Below are 19,949 nucleotides of genomic sequence, written 5' to 3' on the forward strand. Positions count from 1 at the left end.
GCGTTACGGGATCAAATCCCGGCTCGACTGTATACCACTGAATTCAACTTCGAGTTGAAATTCTTGTTTGAATCATATACATAATTGATATCACGTAATTTCCAGGTTTTATGTCCGGTTAAAGGCAAGGGAAGTGAGTGTATGTGTATGTGCTCTACCTACCCCTTCGGGGGCATAGACGTGATGCTGTGTCATGTTATGTGACCGATTCGTTTAAAAATATTTCCATTGCGAAGTGACTTTCATCAGTAACGCATAATTACAATTCATTAATTCGTTTTGAAACTGCACAACTGCTAAATTCCAATGAACACTGGTTGCGACTATCGTTTTATTATTATTGGATATCTTACAACGCATCCATTTGTCAAACAACAAGGCACAGTGCTCACATCACACTTCTATCAGCTCAAAAGTATTATTTCTCCGCTGTCTCTCCCTATCCATAAAATATACACCGATGCTTTTATTTATCAATCCGTCGCTCCGGCGCCGGTTGTGACAATAATACCACATCCCCCCCCCCCCCCTACCCTAGAGATAATGTAAAGTGCTGCACGGTCCCTCCTCTGCACTTCATTCGTATTTAACGACAACTACACCATCGACTTTCCACAATCTCTACACGTCGACAATATAAGAGCGTCTAACGCCTCGCCGGGAGCAGGGCGTGCAGTATCGATGAAGCTGACCTGGAGCCGCCTCCAGTTCATTTATTATTTGGCATATGCTGCAGGTCGGTGCAGCTCGCAGTGCGCGATTTTTAAATAAAATGAAGGTGTCACACCGTACCTTATTACTTATTTATAGCTGCTCAGTACTACAACAGTTTCTACTTCTCTGAGGTAAGTAGTTGCTAAATATTACATCAGCGGTAAGAGACTCTAATGTATTTTTAACCGACTACATGAACAGGCGGCCCGTAGATAAAGTGTGCGAGTCTCTGGGGGAGGCCGACTCTTGCCGCTACTAACTCTACACTCTAAGTAGTAGTTTTTTTTTTATTCCATTCGCCTCGTCCATTATCACGTTTATTTTTATTACTCATTCGTAGCATATGTTAAAAACTTGAGTAACCGGAGATCTGGGTCAAATAAGGAAACTGATTTTTCTGAATAAAATTTACGTTGGCGTATTAGGCAGTATAGTATACAGTATCCTCCTGTCGACTAGGGGGCCTGTTCCCAGCAGTGGGAAAGCAGGAAACTGTTTATTGGTCATTCGTGAAATGTAAAGATATGTAAATAAATAAATTCGTAACGAAGTCTCCCGTCGTAGCAGGAGCAGCACGTAGCACGCGACGCACGCCGGTTGTTTCACCCCGCTGCTGTCGTAGCGCCGCAGGCACGCGTAGCGGCGGCGGCCCGGAGTCGCTAGACAACTTCAAACATTTAATAAACTTTATGATGATGTCGCGTATCTAAAGTTAAATAGATGAGTTTGAATCAGTTTTAAGATTTTTTATTAGCTTAATAAAAAAATATGTAAGTATGTCAATGTATTTTAAAAATATATTCCTGATTCATCTAGACCGTGTCCTCATTGACGTCAGCATTATCTGGTACCCCTAATTACTCTAATTTTAACTTGAAACGCAGAAATAGATTTATGACTGTGAGATTCACAGAAACATAAAACTTCTAAGAGTAATTCCGTATAATTTTCAGGAATAGATTCATTACTAAGTACTTCTAGTGGCACAAGAACAATAAAAAGAAGAACAGAGAGAAACTCAAGCGCAGATCACATGATTACATGAAATAATGTTGTATTGAAACGGTTAAGTCAAATTGTTCTGAGAAATTAAAACTCTAAATTGATGAGTTCTAATGTTAGATAGTACGTACGTACATTAATCTAAACTCAAGCAGTTTGCTTTCTTTCTTAGAAGGTACACGCGAGTTTTCAATGTGCCGAGCAAATCAAAACAAAACAATTGAAATTCATATGAATCATCTTATATATATTTTTTTTCAATATTAATCTTGAGATATTTTATATCTAACAGGAAATGTAATTATGTAATGTATAGCATTCCATCCAAATGACGCAACCTGACGGGACTGTGCTGGTGGCTGGTATTATGTAGATCTGGGAGCAAACAAGAATATCGTAAAGAGTTTTGACAACGCACCACACGCATACGAAAGGAATGGTATCTTATTCCTTCTTATTTATTCTAGTCTCTTTGTTGTTGATCATTAGTGGTTGACCTTCTGTCGCCACGCTGTTCATCAAACTCGTCTTAGGAGTTCCACATCTGTGTGACATCATTACGTATACCTACTCACAGATGTGACGTCACGTTCTTTCCATAGTTGTCACATTCACATGTGACACAACTATGGAACAGGTTCATTCATTAGTCATCTTATTTACCACAATTTTATATTCTTTCTGATCAAAGTATTATACCTACGTATTTGATAAACTCCTCCTAAGATCATCAGCTCGCGACTACAAACACTTCAGGCTGCCGATACCGACCTCGCCGGCGTGGTCTACGATTTCCTTCATTCAACGCTTATCGCTATCGACACACTAGGATAGATTAATTCTTACAAATATAGATAACCCTTCCAGACGACGCCCTGAGTCGAGGTTCGCGCCCAACTGGGCACCCTCAGGCCTGTTGTCTTAAATTTTGTACCGGATGAGAGCCCTCAGCGCTCCCCATTTGTCCGGCCAAGTAGCTAATGCCAGTAGTTACAATAAACTTATGTAACGCGTTCACACGTAAGTAGATAATTATAATCTTACTTTACTGCAGAAAATACTTGTGTTTTGTATGTCTAGTTTAGTTGCAGGTAATTTACATTTTAAAACAGGTAAGAATAGATAGTAAAGGACTGTGGGAGCCTGGATGATGTTGAGAGATTGTGCCCCGTCATCGGCAACATTATACTAAACGCTTTTTCATTGTTCTACTAAAATGCTTTGTTACCTATTTTCTTATAATTTCAGTACTTAATTTACCCTAAAAAATTAATTCATCACAAGTTTCAATTGGTAAGTAAATGAACAATTAAAATAACTTATCCTGCGATGAATACTCGAAAATTAGTATTAATTAAGGAGGACTGTAATGATGGGGACCATACATACACACGTGCGGGACTGAAGTGAGGTCTATCGTACTCATTTTAGAACTTCAACAAATTATGTTTAACTTAAAGTTTTGTCCACCCTGATAGGAAGTACGGGCTTGAATTTTATCTGACTGTGTGTACTGAAATTCCCCTCAATTTGTTGAACAAACAAACTACATAATACGTAACTAGATGTACTTAGTTATACTGCGTCAGGAATTTTCCTGCGATTTTGCGATATGCTAAATATCCTAATTGATTTGCTGTTGTTACAGCATTATCATATTTATTTCACCATGAATACCGCATAAATACTATTGAAAACGTGCTGGATAAGTGAGGGAAAACAACAATTGTTACTTATGACGCTTACTACTCATTGCGGGATATATTTTTAGCCATTTCAATTGAGGCACTCGATAAGAAATATCCGTAGGTTTATGATATAAATCTTGAATGCATAAACAAAGCAATCAGAGGCGTGTGTCTGATCTGAAGGCTGGTTGAGATGGTGAGCGGTGTTGTCCATTAGGTGGCATCAGCCGGCCCGCGCGGCGTGGCGGCGGCGGCGGCAGTTTGCCGGCGAGTGGCGGCCTGTGAACGCGTCCTGCAGCGCCCGCCGCGTCCTGCGTCCTGCCGCGGCCGCAACCGTCCCGCGACTGTGTTGTGTTGTGCTTGCACTGTCTCCGTGTCACATTTATGTCACATGCTGCGCATACGTACGTAATAGTATTTATATTTCTGCATACTTACATACAAAAAGTCTTAACGTTTAACTTAGCGTTTTCAGTGAATGTCAATTCATAAGGCTGCCTGGAAGAAATTGCTGCTTAGCAGTAAGGTCGCCGATTGTATTTCTGGTGTCATTTTGTATTTGTCGTTTATCTATGTGTAATAAAGTATTTTGAATTGCATTGAATTGAAAAAGTCATACCGATTCCCCACTGGGGTAAGCAGATCTATTCATAGTCGTTTATATCAGGATATAAACTTATTTTTTTTGGTAAAAAATAAACGATTTCTACTTACAGTCAAAGAGAAGTTAAAACAAAAATTGTTTTAACTGGCATAATATTGCTACATAATACCTACTACATAACGTCACGCTATTAATTACAAAAGGGATGGGCATAAGTGGTCAGAAAATAGTTCGTAATTATAAGTAATAAACGGGTATCTGTAACCACCACTGTAATTATGAAATTATTCAAAATTATTTAGGTTCAATTACCTTTTATCGCGATGTCAAATTACCTTTTAAATAATAAATAAACTTCCCCGTTGACAACTCTTTGGGTTTTAAAATTAAAAATTCCTTTAGCTACTCACCAGGTTGCTTTGATTGGGCGCACCACACAGTTAAGCTCATTTTCCTGGGCACGGAACCCTCGCTGGTGCGCGAGTCCGGCTCGCACTTGCCGGTTGTTCCATATTTCAATCTGACCACCATACTGGTATACATTTTTCGAGGTCATGCCAGTAATAGTAGCGTTTGAAACTGATTTCTTGTTATCGTAAAATTTATTCTCGCTTGGAGTAGGATTCGGCCTCGATTTTTATACTAACAGCACGCTAACGATAATTTAGCCGGAATTATAACCGGCCTAGTTAATAAAAAAAGAACTGAGTAAAGAAGAGTTCGACTAGCACTTGACCGGTTTTCATTCCGTCCTCCACCGCTTATCGCTATTGGCCCACTCCGGGCCGTTTCTATCAGACACAATCTTCTTTCAGACAACGCGCACAAACTGCACGAGTCTCAACCAACAAAGTGATAATGTCCTCAAAATAAAACAATTAATAGTTAAGTCAAGGGAGGTACAAGTAGAGTACTAGAGTGCTATAAACTTATACGTTTAGTTAATGATTACCCGCAGTGGAGCAGCGTGGTGGAGTATGCTCCATACGCCCTCCGGTTGATTGAGGAGAAGACGTGTATATGCTATTTATGTATGTATGTAATGGTTAGGTACATTTCCATAAACCTGCGTAGAGCGCGCGGCTGAGGTAGATTTTTTTTTTTTTTTTTTGACGTGACTTATTGTAGATTTGCCGCAGATGGCATTAACTACTTGGCCGGACAAATGGGGAGCGCTGAAGGCTCTCACCCGGTACAACGTTTAAGACAACAGGCCTGAGGGTGCCCAGTTGGGCGCGAACCTCGGCTCAGGGCGTCGTCTGAGAGGAAACATATTTGAAAGAATTAATCGACCCTAGTGGGTCGATAGCGATAAGCGCTGAATGAGGGAGGCTGAGGTAGAGGGTACACAGGCATACTACACTAATATCTGTTGGACCGACAGTTGCGAGAATGGAACTGTCTGTTACTACGTCTACACCATACTTATACCTCTAAATGGGCCACGTTGGGGTACACGTTCCGGTATATTTTAGAGCTGTAGAGCAGACCTGATGTATCTAGTGGTAAAGTACTGGCCTGTGAAACATGGCCAACCGTCAATACCAATGAAATATAAGATGTGGATAACTTATACATTAGATTAATAATTAGGGTCCCCTAATAATAAGGGTATGAATCCTGAACCCACGGTGGCTGAGGTTGACCAACAATCACACAACCCACACGACGCTACCAAGCCCAGTTGGAAGAACACTTGACTCTCATAGTAAGGTTGCAGGTTCCAACGGGCCTAAACCAATGATTTTAGAATTTGTGAAAAAAACATTGTGAGGAAACCCACAATCCCGAAAAATACGTTTGGAAGGTCAGACAGGAAATTGTGTTGATTTTGTACAAAACCAGACCTTTCAAATCTTCAGCTTAGGCAAGCGGACCCTGTGACCACGGGGTAACGCTCGGGAGACGATTATATTAATGAAGGGAGCGTTCGTTACCGAACTCATAAATATTACTCATTATTGCAATCGATTTTGCGTACAATAGAGTTATAAATTAGGGCGGAAGGCAAGAGGGAAACCACTGCCCTATTTTTCGCTAAAAAGTAGCATGGCGCGACTCCACTCCGCCGACAAGCGCGTGGCTCTTAAATTAGTGATGATGAGAGTTATGAATGTTATGTACTTTAGTATATAGATCTTGTCCCTATACAAGGTGTAAATTTTCAGTCACAATGTTTCCTGCCGCCGTCTTAGTAAGGGGTCATCTTCGTTGTCTCCTGCCCCAGCAAAGTAAATTACAAATGTACCTAAAAGTTTCGGGACGAGAGCACGTAGTACTGTGATGGAGGCTGTTTCTTGCGACGGTGATGTTCCGGTCGGATACAACAGGAGAACTATTGCAACAAACTCCGGGTATAATGAACTCCCAGCCCCTCCGGCACACCCCGCCCCCCCGCCGACGTTGTTTACACCTGCTGCGTCTATTCTTGTCCAGGTACAGCACAAAGCTGATTTTTTACCGTAATCCAAGTTAACAAAATATTTACACTGAAATTCTCCGAAAAAAATGAACATAAAATTTTATTAGACGATGGATACAAGGTTTGTTGTCTGTCAGCGACCAGTTGTAGCCGCAAGCTGAGGACGGAATAACAAATTGTTGATTTTATTGGCTCGACGACAGATTGCATGGTCTTATCGACATTGATCGTAATATCGTCAATGGACGATAATCTTGAATATTGGCCTTTCCTATTTTCACAAAAATCCCTACTGTCGCTTTTGTAGAACGAATCATTCTCAGTTATTGGTCATGCAACGTATAAAGCCATAATAAATGCAGTTACTCTATGTACGGATAATAACACAATACACGGCTTAATTTCAGCCATACAATGTGCAATGTTTATTCAAACAGTTGTTTGGGTTTGTTATGTTGTTGCTGGTCAGCGATCCTAGTTGCCGTAATTATTGTAAATAAGTACCACACTTATTATAGAGAGGTTGTTACTAGTAGCTGCTTTGTAGTCTAATAGAGAATTTCACATAAATATAAATAGATAGATAGATAAAAACATTTATTTGGTCTATATACACATATGCACGCAATAAGTAGGAAATTCGATACAGACTGCTAATCAAAAAAGACGGAGCTGTGTATTCAACACGCCATTTATGCATGTGTGCTGCAGCAGCGCCAGACGGTCATAGCACAGCGCAAGTTTTTGCTCTCACGAACAAAACGCTGATTGTCAGCACGATTAGAGAAGAAATAAGTTTATGTCTTACCCATAGACAGGTCGTTAAAGCGAACGATAGCGCTGTTTTATAATTATTAATTTCAGTATACATTTACTCGCAAAAATAATCTTAGAGCTAAGCGCAAAACCCTATCTTTACCGGTCGTTCTAATATCCACCTAGCAAATGGTACGATGGTGCGTAATGCGATTCGCCCGACTTCGTACAACTTCTCAGCTGCGTCCAAACTTTGTGATGAAAGGTACAATCACGAGCGAGCAAACAACTGGGACACACTTAGTGTCCATATATTTTTCGTCAGGAAAGTTCATTCTATTTTAGGTCAACGTGATGACAGCAGCAGGTAGCAGTAGGGAGGCTCGCTGCCGGACAAATATTGTCAGTGTGACAACACGGCGGCGACACCGCGACACCGGCGCGACATTCCCGGGGGCACTGACCTTACAATATATAGCCCATCGTATTATCCTACTTCCGAATAGTAAATGGTTAATGCCATCTGCGGAAAATATACACAATAGTCACGTCAAAAAAATGTTAGATACTGATCCCTTTGCGACCTTTGGTTTTAAAAATTCGTAAATAAACTCTTATGATAACTTTTGGCTTTGCTCTCCGCATTGTAAATCACTTGCGTGAGTTTGTTTGTGTATCTATTTATAAAACGTACTTATGAACAGTTTGAAAGGGACAGTGTTCCAATTTGCGTGAATGATAAGAGTTGGTAAAAGGTCGCTCGCGAGGGGCGGCGCGCCTCGGGGCCGCTCGCTGCCGGATAGTTTATAACTTAATAACACGACGCGACGGAGGCGCCCTCGCCTTCACCTACGATTTGTACAGTTAATACATCACGAGCATTTGAAATTCTTGTCACATCTTGTAAGAGCCAGTACTATCTGATGTAGTGTCTGTCATCTTTATAGTTTCATTCTCTTTCCAAGAAAGCTTTTAAAAATATGCAAAACGAGTAACTTTAGTTCTCTTCTTCTATCGTATAGGTTGTGAGGTAGTTTACCAATTTCATCAACCCTGGTGGCAGGATCATTATGGAACCGCCAAAGACTCCTGACATGGCTCATGTAACGACTACTTACTTACATCAGTAAGTAGTAACGGGGCCAACTTTAGTTAGTAGGCAAAAGACAAAAACGAAAAACAAATGAGTAGCATAATGTCGCTTCACTCCAACACCACGGGCGGCAGCAGCAGCCGCTGCACTGATACAAAGTAAACTCGTTGAAAGTAAAACTTATTTCATAAAAGTTGGTGTTGTGTTGAGCAGCGCTCTTGCTGTATTTGTTCCCTGTCTCGATAGCCAATTGATGTTATATCCGCAATGAATAGATAAGTGAAAGATTGTAATAAGTGTTATTCTTCTCACCTTAATGGTGATTTTAGCATACCAAAAACAATCATATCGATTTTATCATAGAAAAGTAATTTCCGTGATCGTTTTCAGACTTTAATACCATAAAATAAAATGTACCTTGGCCGCCGCTACATGACTTACGATATCGCGCAACATGCCACGATTTCGAACGATAGACGTAAGTAGCGAATGCTGTCTATGCAAATTATCGCCGTACTTTTATGGGTCAAAGCCCGCTATATGAATATGTCGCGTCGCGCTAGATGTGGGTCTTATGCCGCGAGCTCTGTAGGTGTGAACTCAATACGATTTTGTTATGATCTAATCCAGTTATAATTGTATCTGTTTTATGATTCCGTAAGTAAGGTGATGTTCGACTTTGATCAGTAACATCAGTGTGTTGTTGCTTGTTTGAAGTGCAGACTCTGAACATCGCCCGCAGCCGCCCGCGGCCCGTCCGTCGTACCAGGTCATACACGTGTACACACTAGTACATCGTGCGATGTAACTGAGCTTTCTTCCATGACATCATCTGTGCAAAAATATCCGCTAACGACCGGAAGTGAGATCAAACAGTTATCGAACAAATAGTTATTATGATTTTTTCTGACAGGAAGCCGTCGTTTGTTTTCCTTTAAGTATCTATTTGTGGAATATGTATTATGTAAATAATATAGACGGTTCGCCAAGACACAGTGTCCACAGGAGGGACTACACACTCGCATAGTTATATTGGATTACATTAAGAGAGGGCGACATCCCTAGCAGGTAATGTAAACAACAGCTGACGCGCAACAAGTGTAGGGACAGACAACCCCGCCCCCCGCCTCGCCCCGCACCTGCACCCTGCGTGTGCCACATTTACATCCTCGAGTCGAGCCTCCTGAGAGCGGGGATAGCCTTGCCACAGGCATGTAAGGATGCCAAGCTTTTTAAATGTAGGTTCACAATTATATTCAAGCCTAAAATAGAAGGGCGTACTGCTTGGTGACTGATACATAGTGAGTACAATAACAAAAATATCATCAATATTGTAATATAATACGGAAGTTGTTACGTCGTACTCGGTTGTTCCCTCATCACTCCCGCCTCAGGGGAAGGATCAGAATCACTTTCCTTATAATGTTATTTATTCAGCAAAATGCTATTGTATTAAGGATGGTTATTGTGTGGTGGTCTTCAGTCTTTAGTCTGTTAATCGCCGGCGCGCCTTATAAGAAGGGTTTATTACTTTTAAATAAAAAAATAATGGCCCCGATTCTTGCTGACTGACACCTCATTTTCTTATCCGCCGAAAAGGAAAAGGACCCGCGCTAATAAAATAGGCATCTCGCTCATATTTGACACCAATGGGTGTCCCCATTTGAGGTGTGCTGTTATGTAATACTGTCGGGTTATTGGCCAATATAAAATTTTGGCAGGGCTTTATAAATTTCTGAAATTGAAGTGTGTTCCGTCTCTTTCTTTTTCAGCGGATAAGAAAATGACAGGAATAACTTAAAATAAAATTAGTTAGATGGTGTGTCCAGGAATCAGCTAATCAGTTACATTAAAATCATCTACAGCACTATCGAATACGTAACGAAGACAGTTTCTTTAAATTAAAAAACAAGGAAAATAATTGTATAATCAAAACACGGAATATTTTCCTGCAGTCATCTTGTAAATTTTACAGAGAATAATTAATAGGTCAGTTGTTTTTTCAGTGAGCCTTGTCAGGGGCCGCTGGCGGCTCAATAACAAGCACGATGACTATCTTTAATACTTGACCACGTCCCTGATGTGATCATCAACGCGCCGAGCAGAGGTCACGGGGAGATTTACGACTGCTTTTTTAACCGAATAGAAATAGTACGAGATTCGCAGAAATGTGATCATAGCTTCCGAACATCACATAATTGTTAACAGTAGATTTATGAGATCCAGCTGAGTCGCTCAGTGAATATGGTTCACCGGTCAGTCGGCTGACGACTGTCAGTGGGGTCAGTGACCCGCAGCCGCAGCACCCACTGTAGTATCAGCTGTCAACAAGTGTGGCGCACGCGTGGAGCCCTATTTTTGAAACGTTCATCCCCAACTCACGTGCGAAATGATTTGCTACGTTAAATGGGAATATAGTATACTTCGCGACGAAAATCGAAAACGAACAATTAAAAAATATAATCACCATAGAATAAGGAATAACACACATCACGCCGATTCTCGCCGTATCTAACTTTAAAGAGTTTTCACTGGAAAAGAATACTACCAATATTCTACAAGTCCGTTTGAAAAACAAACAGCTCAGATGTAGGTTCTACCAACACTGGGCGGTAACTTACGTGTTGATTGATATAACTATAACTAAGTTAAGCGGTGACGGAAGCACTCAGTCATTGTGTGGTCTCTCCCCCGTGCTTCGGAGGGCATGTAAAAAGGCGGAAGCATTACATGTGTGGTTAGCTGAAATACATCTCCCTGCCAAACTGTCATAGCTATTTAGCAGCACTACAACTAATTGGTAATGAGAAAATACAAAGGTCCGGCTGTAACTGCCTCGCTGCTGCTCGTTCAATTTTAATGAGGCTGTTTTGCTCACGAGAAAACGAGATTTAAATCTTCATTACATAATTTTATATTTAAAACCACTTGGTTATAATCCGATACAGTTTTTAATGCTTTTAGTAGTTAACAGTATAGTCGAAATGTATCATATGAGCGAGGGTAAAGTATCATGGTCATGACGTCATCAGCCGTCACGTATCAAGCGCGGCCATCACCGCGTGTAATGTGCATTCGTTATTCTCCATACCTTTACTACTCAGGGTACTTACACCAATTTATAAAACAACACACGATTTTACGAAGTTTTTATTAGCTTCATCTACATGTATTGCAGTTTTACAACTTTAAACGAATCGAATCACTACACTGAAACCAACAATAATAATTGGTTCATTAATACGATTACATGCATCGACATTGTCTATTTTTTAAGAAGTTGAGTCACATTTTATCGTGATCACCAATTGTTTATATTTGTTCATAGGTGTCCATTAACTGATCAAACAAAGTCGGGAATTTCCGGTCGTAGCTAATGTTCGTGTAACAGATATAATGCACTAGACCGGCCTAAAATATTATATTAAATGACACGATACTGCCGTGTTGTTACTCTGACATAAACATTCGATCACGCTGGATTAGATAAATAATGCGGTCATTAATGTTACTAGCCCAGCAGTGAGTGCTCACGTGTGGGTGACGGGCGTCACATAGTGGAGTATTAAGCTGTCACTTTGTAGTCGTCGCCGTGCGAAGTGAGTGGAGCCGCTGGCGCCGACAAGTCTAACTCCACGTTCACATTCAGCCGCTGCCGCTGCTCACCTCCTTACTCACTTCACTACGGTGGCAATGCGGATGTCCAATTTTGTCATAAGTCATCGCTCATCTTACTAAACGACGTATCTGCGAAACTGACATTACCACATATACTTAACTAGTAAAGGAGGAACAAGTCAGTTCTGAAACAAACATAACGACGAAGGTAGGTACTTACTACACAAAGCACTCTCGTGCAACTCTTTTCGACTCCGGCGCCGGCGGCAGTGGTGATTGCGGTGACAGACATGAATGTCGGCACTTGTGCACTCCTCGGTGTACTCGCCTCGCTCTGCTCACCACCTTGTGCACACTTTCCGCTAGTTGCCGCTGCGGAAGCGTGGTGTGCTGGAAGTGTGGACTGAATATGAACTAAGTGTAATTGAGTGTCGGGAATGTAGCACATACCCTTCAAGCAAACTGACAATTGTACAAGATGACCTGTTTAATCTATTAATGGCGAAATGGTTCGCACCGAACAGTCGTAGTTTTATTGGCGTCGTTTTATGTGTACCATTGTTGGTGGACAAATAGGGAGAGCGTGTCCATAACCGGCGCCATAATATTGTCGTAAAACACGCCGCCGCCACCTCCGGCTGACACCGCCGGCGACACGGCCGCCTCACTGCTGTCTATGTATACAACTACTTACATATTATATCTAACGACGCGCGACATAACAAGATATTAAATGCCAGTGTTAAATGCATTATAATTGCTGTGATGATGACCGCCATAAATGGCAACCACTTCATTTATAACGTATTCTATGCATTTAATATTATATCTCACCACTGCCCTCCATATAATTAACGCAGTGTCCATGGAATTGGATGTATTTGTTTGTACTCTGTCGAGATTTACGGTTGTCACTTTAGAGTACTTAAGTAGGTAAATGGAATTTAAGATCTAGGAACTAGGAATTCATTGACTAATTTAAAATATCAATTGATTGTAAATTTGACTAATTGTTAATTTTTGAAATAATAATTTAATAATGTTCTAATTTTTTGTTTTTATGTATGGGAATTATTAATGATGTATTTGATTATTATTTTTGTTATCTATTGATTTATGTTTAGTTGTAATTGGATTGTATTGTATTAAGCATTATCGAATTGGGCCTGGCCTGTTATGATAATGTGTGTGAATATGTAATAAATAAATAAATAAATAAATAAATATTCTTCTTGTTTCAGGTTTTCAAGTTTGGAGCCACGTCAGCGGAGGAATAATAGCTAAATTTTAAAAGTGAGTGTATATATACTTGATAATAATAAAATTATACTTCTTATTAAAATATCCTTTTATGTTTTAGCTTTTATCTATCTGTCTACAAACTACATTATACTTACATTATACGAAAGGAATTTGAAATAAAATGAAGCGTACTCTATTTAGTATATTTACAGTATGTAATGTAGCGTATGACCGAACACTGCGAATGTGTAATGTGCGGAGAATACTTAACGAGAATCTGGCCGAATGCGTAAACAATTTAGTTCCCTAGAGTCGCTGTAAAACAACCCGTGTGTAATCTATAGTCATCTCATGTCAGGGGGTTGCGTACCAACGAGGCGTCTACTGAAAAGGATGTCACTACTGTAAACCCATGTGTATGTTAAGTCACGCTAGCGCGAGTCGTGCGTGACTGTACGACACACGTGTCCCCGCCGGCGTGGCAGCTATACCGCGCGTGTGCGGCGGACGCGGCTGATTTCCCAAAGGATGTATGTTAATATTATGATCCCCGCGATGTATGTTGCGCGATTACCGCTCCACTCACTGTGTATTGTTAAGTGTGTTATCCAAGATTATATTTTGATGTCAAATATAGATTGCTTGTAAAATTCCTCGCTTTAATCTATGAGAACCGTAACTTTCTAACAATATGCCACAACGTAGCTGTGACTACGTCCCCTTGCATGGACTTCAGTTGTCTCTACAAGTACACTGGCTCTGCCTCCGCTAAGTGCCCTGACGATGTAGCCCCCGCACCCCTAACCACGTATAAGTATGCATTCCATGATGATTGGTCGAGGAGAACACCTGAACAAACAAACTTACTTTCGCATTATAACTCACTTTCGCTTTGGGAATATGATTTCGTGTACCTAACTTTTAACCGTTATCATTAGGTCCATCATGGAACTAGAGAGAAATATGTTGTTCAGTTACCGATGTCGTTGATATTTTGAAATAAATAAGTAAGTGAAATAAGTATACGTAAGTTATGCGCGTGATATGCGGGTGCCGTGCTACGGCTACAGATCTGAAAGGCATCGTCTCGACACACGACACGCGACCGACGCCCGCGAGAATTACCATTTAAATAGAAACGCAGATTGTGCCGCGCGTCGCTACATTTAATATTACCTAAGCGGGTTGTGAACCAAGTGTGAAGAAATCTTTCTGACTTTATAATGGAGTTACAATGCCGCTTGTTGCGGGGCTGGCAGGGAGATGGCACATACAGCTGTACTTTAACGCAAGGTGCTTGTTTTTACGATTATTTAACTATTTATTTATTGCTATTTTTTTTTTTTTTTTTAGAAATCACGCCTCAGTGATATGCAGGATTCATCTTTGGATAGTTTAGACCCATAGTTAAATAGAACGTACTATGTTCGTACGTCTCACTGTTGAGCACAGGCTTCCACCAATCAACCGGATGATCCTTCTCCACGCTGCTCCACTGCGGCTTAGCTAAACAGAAACTTTGAAAAAGGTTATTACCTATAAACATTGTTACCTATTGAAGTAAGATTAGTATTTTTTATGTTTGTTGTGTGTATTGTCGCAGGTGATGGCGCGGCAGCGGCGGCGATGACACCATGAACCCTAACGAAGAAGAGGACCGCGTGGCGTGCGCGCTCGCCAACAACCAGACCGCGCCGCCGCCAGGTACCTACTGCTGCACTGCCGCCCGTAACCACTACATCCACGTGCTGGCCGTGTACTACTCTGCCCACCCCTGTTCTGTTGCAGGCGTATACTGCGAGGGCACGTTCGACCAGTGGCGGTGTTGGCCGCCCACGCCCGCCAACAGCACCGCCTACGCCGCCTGCCCCGACTTCGTGCCCGGCTTCCGACCTGAGCGTGCGTATGCATCTACGCACTCACTCGCCTCCCTCCCTCACTCCTCCCTACTTTTATGTCGTATTCATTGGTTCCAGTATGGGCGCACAAGGAGTGTACGGCGACCGGCACGTGGTGGACGCACCCGGAGACCGGCCGGCCCTGGTCCAACTACACCACCTGCGTCAAGCCCGAGGATGTCGGTATCAGTACACAACCTCGCCACCCCCCACCCCCCGCTTTCGCCCCCGCTCTAACCGCGTGTGTGTGTGTCTTTGCATGTGTATATATATATCTCTAACTAAGACGTACATATACGTATGTTAGTATACACTTTGTTAATTTGCTGGTAAACACCAAATGTGCGAGTATGATAATGTTAGTGTTTTGTACACATTGTGTAGTGTAGGTGCAGGGTGTAACGCGCGCTGTGTTGCAGGACGTGAGCGAGATCATCGCGGTGTACGAGGCGGGCTACAGCGTGTCGCTGGTGGCGCTGCTGCTGTCGCTCGGCATCCTCTTCTACTTCAAGTGAGTGTCAGCCGGAGCGGCGGCAGGGGGAGGGGGGCGAGCAGCGCTAGGGCTGACGCGGCGCGTGTGTTGCAGGAGCCTGCGCTGCGCGCGCATCACCGTGCACATGAACCTGTTCGCGTCGTTCGCGGCCAACAACGCGCTGTGGCTGGCGTGGTACGGGCTGGTGGTGCGCGCGCCCGACACGCTGGAGGCGTCGCCGGGCTGGTGCCGCGCGCTCAACGCCACGCTGCAGTACGCGCTGCTCACCAACTACACGTGGATGCTGTGCGAGGGCGTGTACCTGCACACGGTGCTGGTGAGCGCGTTCGTGTCGGAGCGGCGGCTGCTGCGGGCGCTGCTGGCGGCCGGCTGGCTGCTGCCCGTGCCGCCGGCCGCGCTCAACGCCGCGCGCCGCGCCGCCGCCGACGACCCGCTGTGCTGGATGGACGAGGGCGCGCCGCGGCCCGAGCTGGCCGTGCTCGTGTGCGTCGCCGTGCTGCTCAACCTCGGCTTCCTGTGCAACATCGTGCGCGTGCTGTGCACCAAGCTGCGGGCCGGCGGCGGCCCGGCGGGCGCGCAGCGGCCCTCGGCCACGGCGCTGCACGCGCTGCGCGCCACCTGCCTGCTGGCGCCGCTGCTCGGCCTGCAGTACCTGCTCACGCCGTTCCGGCCGCCGCGCACGGCGTCCTGGTGGCTCGCATACGAGTACGTGTCGGCGCTGAGCACGTCGCTGCAGGGGCTGTGCGTCGCCGTGCTGTATTGCTTCTGCAACGGCGAGGTGCTCGCGCAGCTGCGGCGGCGCTGGCGCGTGCTGACGTTCCGGCCGCGAGCCAACTCCACCACCAACACGACGGTGTCGGTGAGTACCCGGCGCGCGCGGCGGGGCGCGGCCCGAGCCCGGCCCGCCGCGCGCGCGCCTCACGCTCGCGCGCTGTTGCAGTTCGTGCGGTCGGCGGCGCCGGGCGCGGCCGAGGACAAGGTGTGACTGGCGGCGGGCGGCGCGGCCGGCGCAGGGGCCGAGCCCCCGGCGCGGCCGCACGCGCGCGTCATCCGCTTCCAGTGCGACAGCGACGACGACGCGCCGCCGCCCGACACGCGCCTGCTCTGAGCGCCGCCGCCCCCGTGGACGATAAACTAGTTTTGTACCAATTGTTGTGCTATCGTTATTAGTGTACATATTGTAAATGTTGTGGATCAGTAGGAACGTGTCATACGGGTACCTGTCGGTGGAGGGAGCCGCCCTCGCCTCCGCGATCGTTGTTGTGGTGACGTCACGCGCACGCCACGCGCCGCTCACTCGCGCCCGTCGCGTGCGCGTGGCGTCTGCGCGCGTTGAGTTTTTTTTATTTATTGCGTTTGATAATATAGTGGATCACGGATCTTGTAAATGGATGTAAATAATGTGTAAATGTAAATACAAAAGTGTTACGGATGTGTCGTTTTATTTGATCCTGTGAAACTAGACGCGCGACGGTGCACTCGTGCGCACGTGACTGACATGTGTATCTATTTTAATTTGTGCATTCATGCCATAACGATGTCACATTACTCATCATTGAGATGAGTAGGTAATATATCATCTCAATGAGACATAGTTAACCAACGGTCTCTACTCAGTGTCTGGCGTCTGACTATCATACCTCTCTTAACTAGAAAATATATTAGGTAGTATTATTAATCACCTGTCACTGTACAGTCACGTACAGTCTGGTTTAATCATCCTCAGTAGATGGAGGATGATGGTGGTGATAAGTCCAGCTCATCACATTATTATATCTTGGGACGGGACAGCCACGGCGTTTGTTCTAGGACTTGCATCTCTACCGACCCAAGTAGGGATTATCTTTTTGTGTTCGTGAGTTTATGTTTGTAAGTAGACTGATTTAAAATCCCTAGTCAATTATAAATAGCAGTGCGCGTGCGCGACGCGACGAGGGGCGGTGAGTAACGATCTTCCGATCAGTATTGTCTCTAATCTATAAATTAATTGGCGACTGAGTCGGCGTGCCAATGTGAGGTGTATTTATACCGGCGCGCGCCACGCGCCTTATATGGTAACATTGCGGTGATTGCAACAGGGACAATAAAACATGCAAAACAGTAACAAAAATTATAATTAAATCATAATAGCTTAAATTATCTCACTTACACAAAACGCAAGAGCGTACAGTCTCCGAGAGCGAGTGCAAAATAAATACATTTGTAGAGCGACAGTACAAAACGTGAGAGGAGGCGAGCTGCAGCTGACGGCTGGCAGCTGACTGCTGACGGCGGGCGGCGCTTAGAAGCACTTGCGGTGCACGATGCCCGGGCCAGACTCGTCGTACTCCTGCTTGGAGATCCACATCTGCTGGAAGGTGGATAGGGAGGCCAGGATGGAACCACCGATCCATACGGAGTACTTCCTCTCCGGGGGAGCGATGATCTTGATCTTGATGGTGGAGGGAGCGAGGGCGGTGATCTCCTTCTGCATCCTGTCGGCGATACCTGGGTACATGGTGGTGCCGCCGGATAGTACTGTGTTGGCGTACAGGTCCTTACGGATGTCCACGTCGCACTTCATGATGGAGTTGTACACGGTCTCGTGGATACCGCAGGATTCCATACCCAGGAAGGAAGGCTGGAAGAGGGCCTCGGGACAACGGAAACGCTCGTTGCCGATGGTGATGACCTGACCGTCGGGAAGTTCGTACGACTTCTCCAGGGAGGTGGAGGCGGCGGCCGTCTGCATCTCCTGCTCAAAGTCCAACGCAACATAACATAGCTTCTCCTTGATGTCGCGGACGATTTCCCTCTCAGCGGTGGTAGTGAAGGAGTAGCCCCTCTCTGTGAGGATCTTCATGAGGTAGTCGGTCAAGTCGCGGCCAGCCAAGTCCAGACGGAGGATGGCGTGGGGCAGGGCGTAGCCTTCATAGATGGGCACAGTGTGGGAGACACCGTCACCGGAGTCCAGCACGATGCCGGTGGTGCGGCCGGACGCGTACAGGGAGAGCACGGCCTGGATGGCCACATACATGGCGGGGCAGTTGAACGTCTCGAACATGATCTGGGTCATTTTCTCGCGATTCGCCTTCGGGTTTAGCGGCGCTTCCGTCAGCAGGATGGGATGCTCCTCGGGGGCTACACGCAGTTCATTGTAGAAGGTGTGATGCCAGATCTTCTCCATGTCGTCCCAGTTGGTGATGATGCCGTGCTCGATGGGATACTTCAGGGTGAGGATACCTCTCTTGCTCTGGGCCTCGTCCCCAACGTAGGAGTCCTTCTGACCCATGCCGACCATGACGCCCTGGTGTCTGGGGCGGCCCACTATGGACGGGAACACGGCGCGCGGCGCGTCGTCGCCCGCGAACCCCGCCTTGCACATGCCGGACCCGTTGTCCACCACCAGCGCGCCCGCATCGTCATCACACATCTTCGCTGAGGGGGGCTACGACGCTCACTGATCACACTTCAACTCGACTCTGGAACAATAAGATACTTGTCACTTATCACAATCCCCTCAATATTCCAAGTGTAGTATTAGTAGAGTATCGTGAAAGCAAGCAGGTCGCAGATTTGTAAAATGATGCTTTTAAATACATGTGTCATTACACTAGGGTTATTAATGTCTACGTACTTCAAAAGTCATTTAAAGCCACATTGTCAGCTGTGGTTGAAAACATCCATTTTGTATTGAATGGATATCACATCCAAGGAATGATTATAATTATGAAACTAAATAAAGCCACTTCAATGGCCTGATAGCGAGGGCATTATTTAGTGTTATATCGTTCGGTAGCAGTTAGTAACGGTCAACTGTAACGTTATGTAGCTATTCTGCAAGCCACATTGCGATTGTTAGCACTCACTGGAGCGGAAATTCAAACCGAGCGGTCGCTAGAGCTACACCCGCAAAGCTGCGCCGGCGTGACTGCTGAAGTCACCCGGTGCGGTGCTGCGTTCAATGATAGCGAGGTGCAAGAAACACTGAAACAATCCAGGCGGCAAGCAGGCACTAATATTAGCACTAAACGAGCACTGATAAGGCACACGGCTGAGACTCACGGCGCGGGCGCAGGCAGCGGCGGCAGTGAGCGCGGCGGGCCGGCACGCGGCTATATAGCGGCGCGGGCCGCCGCGCAGCGCCCTACATGGCGCGCCCGCCGCCGCGCTGCAGCCCATGTACGACCATGTCCGCGCCGCGGTGCGCAAATAGCACCACGCTCACGCGGTGCCGGGGTCGCGACCCCACACCTCTGCTACTAATTCCATCTAGAACCGCTTAAATCTCTACATCTCACGCACATTCCAAAAGAGTTTGAAGAAAACCACATCAATAGTCCCATGCTTGGTCTGGGAACAAAACTTGTTGACTAATTGTTACTTATTATTCTGAATGAGCCATAAATAGATGTAAAGGAGTGTTAGCTGAACTTCTCT

General features: G+C 45.1%; 2 protein-coding genes across 7 annotated transcripts in view; one reads left to right on the forward strand and one right to left on the reverse strand.

The window, feature by feature from the left end:
* LOC126371942 (calcitonin gene-related peptide type 1 receptor) overlaps positions 1 to 16,580 on the forward strand; it is a 123,851-nt gene extending 107,271 nt beyond the window's left edge. For 5 of the 6 annotated variants that reach the window (XM_050017399.1, XM_050017403.1, XM_050017401.1 and 2 more), the window contains 7 exons: positions 13,139 to 13,190; positions 14,743 to 14,843; positions 14,928 to 15,038; positions 15,116 to 15,216; positions 15,457 to 15,548; positions 15,624 to 16,389; positions 16,471 to 16,580. In XM_050017399.1, coding sequence (XP_049873356.1) covers positions 14,774 to 14,843; positions 14,928 to 15,038; positions 15,116 to 15,216; positions 15,457 to 15,548; positions 15,624 to 16,389; positions 16,471 to 16,515 — 1,185 coding nt within the window. In that variant the 5' untranslated portion in view covers positions 13,139 to 13,190; positions 14,743 to 14,773 and the 3' untranslated portion in view covers positions 16,516 to 16,580. Of the gene's footprint in view, positions 1 to 3,645; positions 3,809 to 13,138; positions 13,191 to 14,742; positions 14,844 to 14,927; positions 15,039 to 15,115; positions 15,217 to 15,456; positions 15,549 to 15,623; positions 16,390 to 16,470 lie in introns of those variants that run through there. The other variant, XM_050017404.1, reaches the window with a different exon arrangement.
* A 1,046-nt stretch (positions 16,581 to 17,626) lies between these two features.
* LOC126371944 (actin, muscle-type A2) lies at positions 17,627 to 19,665 on the reverse strand. The gene is made up of 2 exons (XM_050017408.1): positions 19,575 to 19,665; positions 17,627 to 18,991 (listed from the first exon to the last, which is right to left on the reverse strand). Exon 2 carries the CDS (start codon positions 18,940 to 18,942, stop codon positions 17,812 to 17,814), a length of 1,131 nt encoding a protein of 376 aa, XP_049873365.1. The 5' UTR covers positions 18,943 to 18,991; positions 19,575 to 19,665; the 3' UTR covers positions 17,627 to 17,811.
* Between the last annotated feature and the right edge of the window lie 284 nt (positions 19,666 to 19,949).

Source organism: Pectinophora gossypiella, chromosome 13, assembly GCF_024362695.1.
Source record: "Pectinophora gossypiella chromosome 13, ilPecGoss1.1, whole genome shotgun sequence".
In the NCBI taxonomy this organism is placed as follows: Eukaryota; Metazoa; Arthropoda; class Insecta; order Lepidoptera; family Gelechiidae; genus Pectinophora; species Pectinophora gossypiella.